General features: G+C 39.8%; 2 protein-coding genes across 2 annotated transcripts; both read left to right on the forward strand.

The window, feature by feature from the left end:
• Positions 1-940: 940 nt before the first annotated feature.
• LOC137714688 (zinc transporter 4, chloroplastic-like) lies at positions 941-3,938 on the forward strand. Its single transcript, XM_068453837.1, has 4 exons — positions 941-1,192; positions 1,278-1,335; positions 1,498-2,228; positions 3,235-3,938. Exons 1-4 carry the CDS (start codon positions 1,178-1,180, stop codon positions 3,688-3,690), a joined length of 1,260 nt encoding a protein of 419 aa, XP_068309938.1. The 5' UTR covers positions 941-1,177; the 3' UTR covers positions 3,691-3,938.
• A 708-nt stretch (positions 3,939-4,646) lies between these two features.
• On the forward strand, positions 4,647-7,601 carry LOC137748203 (probable beta-1,3-galactosyltransferase 12). The gene is made up of 7 exons (XM_068488317.1): positions 4,647-5,177; positions 5,451-5,603; positions 5,703-5,785; positions 5,873-5,972; positions 6,092-6,205; positions 6,379-6,521; positions 7,187-7,601. Exons 1-7 carry the CDS (start codon positions 4,753-4,755, stop codon positions 7,273-7,275), a joined length of 1,107 nt encoding a protein of 368 aa, XP_068344418.1. The 5' UTR covers positions 4,647-4,752; the 3' UTR covers positions 7,276-7,601.

A 7,601-nucleotide genomic window follows, 5' to 3' on the forward strand; every position in this document is an offset into this window, starting at 1 on the left:
TCGAGACTCTCAAATTCACAATTAATCTTGTGTAATTTGAAAGCTAATGTGCATATGTAACAAAGAATTTATTTTGTCTAAGTTGGTAACTGGTAAGTTCCTAACACAAAACTCAAAATAAAAATTCAAGCAAAATAAAGTTGTTTTGTACATACAACAATATTCTATGCTTACCAGTGAGAGATATAAACTTAAGCTACATAATAAGCGAGCAGTTATAATTAGATATTGAACCTACCGACAAAGTAAGTTTGATCATAAAACCTCTAAAGGTTTTGACTCAAAGAAAAAATGTGACTCCAATGACACACAGAATACGTGCAGGAAAAGAGCCCAAAATTGTTTAATAATATAGTCCTAAACAAAAAAGTGACAAAACACTTTATCATTCGAGCATTATAATCAAAATTGTTCATTATCTTTATCATTATTTAAAAATTATATCAGCAAAAAATCATTCAATATAAATATCAGTGCATGGTAAACCAATTAACAGTCTTGATAACAAGTACATTTCTTATGATGAACCGTTTATTTGTTTCGTGCATATTAATAGCTAAAAGATCTTCAAATTCAGTAATTTTTTGCATATATCATATTCAGGTGATAATAAAGAAAATGACCGATTCTAGTTATCATGTTCGTATAATAAGAATTCATAAATTGTAAGTAGAATAACAAGTGATATTTATATGATAAAAGTTCACAAATCTTAACTGAAATAACAGTAAGTCTCCATAAAGACACAAGCCGTAACCTGTTTTCCCCACAAGCCTAAAACGTTCACGAATCATCTCACACTCGTCTATATATAGCAACTCACCATCTTTTTAATTTACTTTTACCTTCCAAAAATGTGCGATAAATGTCGACACTCTCCCGCGCGCTCGTACTTCAGCACGAAGTCGCGATCCCAACCCCTCCACCTCTTTCGCGCTCCCTTCCTTTCGTCCAAAAGTGACGACACTCTCTCTCTCTCCCTCCATCTCCTCTCTCTGTAATATTTGTATGTATCTCTCTCTCTCCCAATACGCCATGACCGAACTCGTCTCCTCCGCCTGATCGAAGGAAATCAACTCTATCGGGATTCGTGTTCGGCAATCAGATCATCGGTTAATTCACAAGATTCTATATTTTATAAAACCCAGGAAAATAAAACCCACATACTACTATTCCCATGTTATTCATTGAGGTTCGCTCTCGCTCTCTCTCTCTCTCACTCTCGATTTCCCCGTTTCTCTGCAATTCTCTGATTAAAACGCTGCGTTTTTGTGTAGGATCTCTGGCCCTTGCTCTGCCCTCCAGGATTCCTGGAAAGGTCTCGGCTTTTCAAAGGTAATTACTAATTAATTCCTTCTCACACTCCAAAAATCCCATTTGGGATTTCTGCAATCAATTAAAATTAAGATTAAACCCTAATTAACAAATTAAAGAACAAGAGCAAGTCTCGATTTTCTAAAATCTGTTTTGTTTTTGCAATTCTGTTGCTCAAAACAGAGTCCCTTTTGCAGTCCATGTCCAACACGAGCTGCGAGAGCGCGGAGCTCGAGGCCTGCCGCGACGAGTCAGCGGCGCTCGTCCTCAAGCTAATCGCCGTCGCCTCGATTCTCGTCTCAGGAGTCGTCGGAGTCGCAATTCCCCTCGTCGGTAGGAACAGCAGCTTTCTTCGCACCGACGGCAGCCTCTTCGTCGCGGCCAAGGCCTTCGCCGCCGGCGTAATTCTTGCCACCGGGTTCGTCCACATGCTTTCGGGCGGGTCAGACGCCCTCAACAACCCCTGCCTACCCGAATTCCCCTGGACCAAGTTCCCCTTCTCCGGTTTTTTCGCCATGATGGCCTCGCTTGCCACGTTGCTCGTTGACTTTGTTGGGACCCAGTATTACGAGAGGAAACAGAGGAAGGCACGGCCTGCCGAGGACCAGGTGCGCGTCGGGTCGGATGACCCGGAGATTGTGACGACTGTGGGTCCGGTGCAGCCGGCGAAGGAGTGGAATGGGAAGGTGTTTGGGGAAGAGGAAGGCGGTGGGATGCACATTGTGGGGATGCATGCGCACGCGGCGCACCACAGACACAGCCACGCGCATGGGCAGGCAGCATGTGATGGGCACGTGAAGAGGGAACCCGAACAGGGCCACGGGCACGATTCGCACGGACACGGGCACAGGCATTCTCACGGGTTCGGGGATGATGACGAGGATGGTGGTGTTCGGCACGTCGTCGTTTCCCAGGTACTTTTTATTTATTCGGTTTTATATTTATTTTACCGCCTTTACATTTGTTGTTTGCGCGTAAATTATTGCTCTTTAAAGTGTGGCGCTGAAAACAATGTAGCTTCTTTAACTGGTGTGGCTTAGGGAGTTTCGCTTGTCTATTTCGCACAGTAAGGGCAACTGCAGTTTTGCTCGCCGTGCGGAGTGGCAGTTTAATTTTAAGATTTATATTCATTTAGTGCATAAATTTTAAAATTTAAATTTATTAAACTGTAATAAATAAGACGATGAAATTAAGTGTGATGTGCAAAAACAATTTTTGTAAAAGTTATGTGTCATTTGCCACGTGTCATGTTAAACTATCTACTAATTTTGGTCGAGCCTACTCATGGTAATGGTGTTCTTGGAGGTCAAAGACTCAAAACATGAACTGAAAGGTATTAACCTTTGCGGTTATGGTGACACATTCACTATTTGGATTGATTTGGGCAAGTTCTCTCTCTCATTTAAGGGTCATGAATCAATCGCAAATACTGAGCTAATCTTAGTAATGAATGTCCACATGTATGTGCAACTAATCTTAACAATTTTTTTTATTAAAAATTTAAAAGTATGAAAGCTCAAAAAAGAAAGCGAAATAATAAAAATAAGAATGGCATCTCGAATTTAAAAGTTAATCCCATTAAGTTGATTAAACCTCTTAAACTTTTTCATGCAGATGGCATCCATGTGGAAGGGTATGGGTAGTTGAGACTGGAATTGTCTGGTCCGGGTTTTAATTTGTTTCCTCTGTTGTCTCTAATATTAAGAACAAAAGTTTTGTTTCACATAGCATGTGCTAAGTTACTAAACATATATATATCTGAAATATTATGTCATCATACTATCTTCAAGTACGATTTATTGAAATTTCATCTTGTTTATCAATTGTTAGGATCAGTCGTGCTCGTTGACTGATATGGACATTCATGCTTGTGGGCGGGTTGTTAGTATAGAGGTGTTAAATATGTTGTTTTTTGTGCAGATTTTGGAACTTGGGATTGTATCACATTCAGTGATCATAGGCTTATCACTAGGAGTTTCAGAGAGCCCATGCACCATCAGACCCTTGGTTGCAGCATTGTCATTCCATCAGTTCTTTGAAGGTTTTGCACTCGGAGGTTGCATATCTCAAGCCCAATTCAAGACCCTATCAGCAACCCTAATGGCCTGCTTTTTTGCCATCACAACTCCGCTCGGGATAGGCGTCGGGACTGCCATCTCCTCATTCTACAACCCGTACAGTCCGGGAGCTTTGGTCGCAGAAGGCATCTTGGATTCCATGTCGGCCGGAATTCTGGTGTACATGGCCTTGGTTGACCTAATTGCTGCTGATTTTCTAAGTAAGAGAATGAGCTGCGATTTCAGGCTCCAAGTTGTATGTTATTGCTGTCTCTTTGTTGGAGCTGGATTGATGTCATTACTTGCAATTTGGGCTTAATTAGTTTCTTTGTTTTTTGGTTGGTTAATGTTTTAATAATCCAAGTTAAATTGAAATTCTTTCCACTTGGTTTATGTGATAGGGAAGAGAGGTGAGAGATTAAGAGCGGGATTTTCTTACATGCTTGTAGATTAGTTGTAGTCTTTCGGATTGTTATGGCTCAAATGTAATATAGAATCTCCATTACCTTTCTCAAAAACAAGAAAACTAAACAAAGTGTCTCTAATGCAATTCTTCTCCACCCTCTCGGAACTGAGAAGACTCACAAAAACATTTTAACCTATCCATCATCGTGTGATTCATCAATGCCAGGGGTCGAACCTAAAACATGTCATGTCAAATACAAGTCTGAAATTTGTCCCAACCACTAGGCCACCATCTATAATTGAAAATTGATTCTGTTTATTTAAATTTCAGTCCAAACTATATTCACTAATCTAATGATTCTTAAAACAATTTAACTTATCTTGTTTTTAATTAATTAACTTTAGAAAATTGGCTAAGATAAATTGACAAATCACAATTGCTAGAATTGGTGAAAACTTAGTATTCACAAGTTTGTGTATCTATGATTTTTAGACGGTTTTTAATTATACTTCGTGTAATACGTACAACTCGTATTAATAACATATCGATTCTATTGTGTCGTTGATACATCATCAAGAATATCATGTTAAGCTTGTATTTTGTAAAAAGACATTTTGCACCGAGAATTCATGTGAATGATATATGTCATTGATACATCATCAACAGAAAAAACAACCGTCTTGCACGGAGAACTCTGGAAAAAGAAACTGAAAAATGGAAAACCAATTGGAGTTGGTAATGAAAAACCAAAACTGATAGAAAGAAAAGTAAATGAAAAAAACCCCAAAAAGAAAGAAAGCAAAGTGAAACTGAAAGGGGCTTGAATGGTAACTTCCAACCTCAAATTTCTTTAAACTCACCCAAAGTTTGAGACTTCGCAACCGAATAGATGAGACTTGAGTCTCACTCTTCACCCTCTGAGTCTGACCCTGAGATCTAGGAAACCTCACTCACGAACTGTTTCAAGTGATTAAAATGCCACTCTTTTTCCACCGCCAATCTTCTCTCCCCACCGCCACCGCCACCTCCCCCTCCTACTCCTCCAAGCTCCTCAAGCCCCTAAAGCCCCATCCTGCCCCTGTCCCCACGCGCGCTTCCCTGCCCATTATCGTCTTTTCACTCGTCTCCCTCTTCATCGGCCTAGCCGGAACCATCTTCGCCATCGCCGCCTTCCGCCGCCCGACCCCCATTCCCATTTTCCGATGCGGCAAATCGGACGACACTTTCCGGGGGTTTTACTCTCTGTCTAAGTCTCGGCAGGCCGGTGATAAAAATGGTGGCTTGGTTGATCGGCCCAAGCTTCTTGGGCTCGTCGGAATTCAGACCGGGTTCGGCTCGGCCGATCGCCGTGCAGCGTTGCGGAACACTTGGTTTCCTTCCGACCCAGATGGCCTTTTGAGGTAAATTTCAGTTTTTTGCAGTAAAGTTACTAAATTTTACAGTTAATCTGATGTTGGTTTCGATCGAATTTTGTCAAGTTACTAAATTTGTAGTTTATGTACACTTGTTTGATATCACTTTTGGGTTTTGTATGATCAATTGCTGAGGTTGATCTTGATTAACTTAATGATTTTCATTAGCTTAACTAAGATTAAGATCGACAATCTGGCTCTGATTGAAATGTCCGTTAGCTCCTTTTATTGGGAGAGTAAATTTATTCCTTTACCTTGTAGGTTGGAACAAGCTACTGGTTTAGCATTTAGGTTCGTTATTGGGCGATCGAAAGACTCAAACAAGATGGCAGAGCTTCAGAAAGAGATCGATAAGTACAGGGACTTTTTGGTTACTGATATCAATGAAGAATATTCAAACCGTCCATGGAAAACGTAAGATTTGTCGGTTTTTATTGAAGTTTTTGTCACGTTGATGATGGATTTGTGTTCTTGGCAGTTCATGTCATATTGCTTTCTCACGCTGTTTCGCAGGTTGGCATTTTTCAAAGCAGGATTTCAACTTTTCGAAGCAGATTACTATGTCAAAGCCAATGATGACATTTATTTGCGTCCAGGTATATTATAGTGCCATGACCATATGCTGTCATGAAGCCGTGAATATGAATACATTGGAATTTACAGATGTTTCCATAATTTTCCAGATCGACTAGCAACACTTCTAGCCAAGGAACGAACGCATCCACAAACCTACATTGGATGCATGAAGAAAGGACCAGTAGTCACTGACCCTAAAATGAAATGGTTTGTTGGTTTCCAACTTGTTATCCCAGAGTGTTTACCTTTGTGCTCGGTTTACATATTTTTTGTAATAATCCGTCCGTCTGTTATTCATCAATTATACATCAATTATGTCCGTTCAGGTATGAGAAATCAGGACATCTAATCGGGAATGAATACTTTCAGCATGCTTTTGGTCCTATTTATGTTCTATCTGCAGAGGTGGTAGCATCATTGGCAGTCGCTAGAAATAACAGGTCAGCCACTTGTTTTTATTCGTGTTTTCTTTATGTCAGTCTTTGCCTCGTTTCAAAAAAAATTATATATTGATATTTAGAACCCTCATGGGAAATATGGCTTAGGCTTTAGTTTTGGCTTCTCATCCCCTATGGACGTCCCTTTGTTGATAGATGTATTTCCTGTCGTTCAGTTTGAGAATGTTTAGCAATGAGGACGTCACGGTTGGATCATGGATGCTTGCTATGAATGTCAATCACGAGGATAATCGGGCATTATGTGACCCTCGCTGCACACCTACATCCGTTGCAGTCTGGGACATCCCAAAATGTTCAGGTACTTTATCCAACAGATCATATCGTTAGTCACAGATATTTAAAAAAAAAAAAAAAAAAAAAAAAACCTCCTAGTTATACTGTAAATTTGAAAGACCAATTGTTGATTTCTGGTATGATCATGTACATAGACAGAGGCTTATGTTATCCTTTAATGAGAAAACTGGTGCAATAATTCTTCTTATGGTAAAGCGATACAGCCATATTGTTCAAGAATAAAACATTTTCAAGTTTGGTGAGGATGACCTTCTTTCCGTCGAATATAGTCCATACCCTTTGGCTTGCATTTGTTGAGTCATAGATTAATATAATACTTAAACCTTTGAAAAAATATAATTTGATATGTGAAGTAATCTCTCGAATGCTCTTTAAACAGGATTATTGGCCAGTACTTTCCTTACAAGGAGACTTTACCTAGATCTCTTGATCTGGGGTGTTTGTGATAAGAAATACCAGACTCGAATCTTGGATATAGCGAATGAAAAGCACTAAATGTCTTGTTTACCAAATAATTTGATTGTTCAAATAATAATGTCTGCTAGTTTTGAACAGACCACCTGGCTTCTTCTACGTGTACTGTGTTGAATTAGTCAACATTGAAGTGTTTTGAAAAGGGTGTTTATCGGTAAGATGCAGTGATGTGAAAAAATTCTTGAAAACTTGTAGGTTTGTGCAACCCAGCTATTAGGCTGAAAGAGCTTCATGCGATGAGAATGTGCTCCAAAAGTCCGACTCTGCTTCCTGATGACAGATAATGAACTATGGCACAGTGCCCTCCAATGCCGGTAATAGAGGAAGATCAGTTGGCTCCATTGACAGAATCTCGTTTCTTAGAAGATAAAATGAAGTCGTCTGGAGCCAGCTATGGGGAACTTGCTCTCAAAGTATTTATCCATTCATCGGTTCTTGTTGTACAAGTGACGTGTTATAAACTGAGCATTTTTCCTAGCCCGCTTCGACTTAGGCAAATCTAAATGTAATCTTCGATTCCACTGAATATGTACAATACCAGTAATACAAGAAATACCAGTGCTAAATTTGGGCAGAAGACATGGATTTGAAGACTGATATGTTGGTGTTG

This window comes from Pyrus communis, chromosome 1, assembly GCF_963583255.1.
Source record: "Pyrus communis chromosome 1, drPyrComm1.1, whole genome shotgun sequence".
NCBI classification, from domain to species: Eukaryota; Viridiplantae; Streptophyta; class Magnoliopsida; order Rosales; family Rosaceae; genus Pyrus; species Pyrus communis.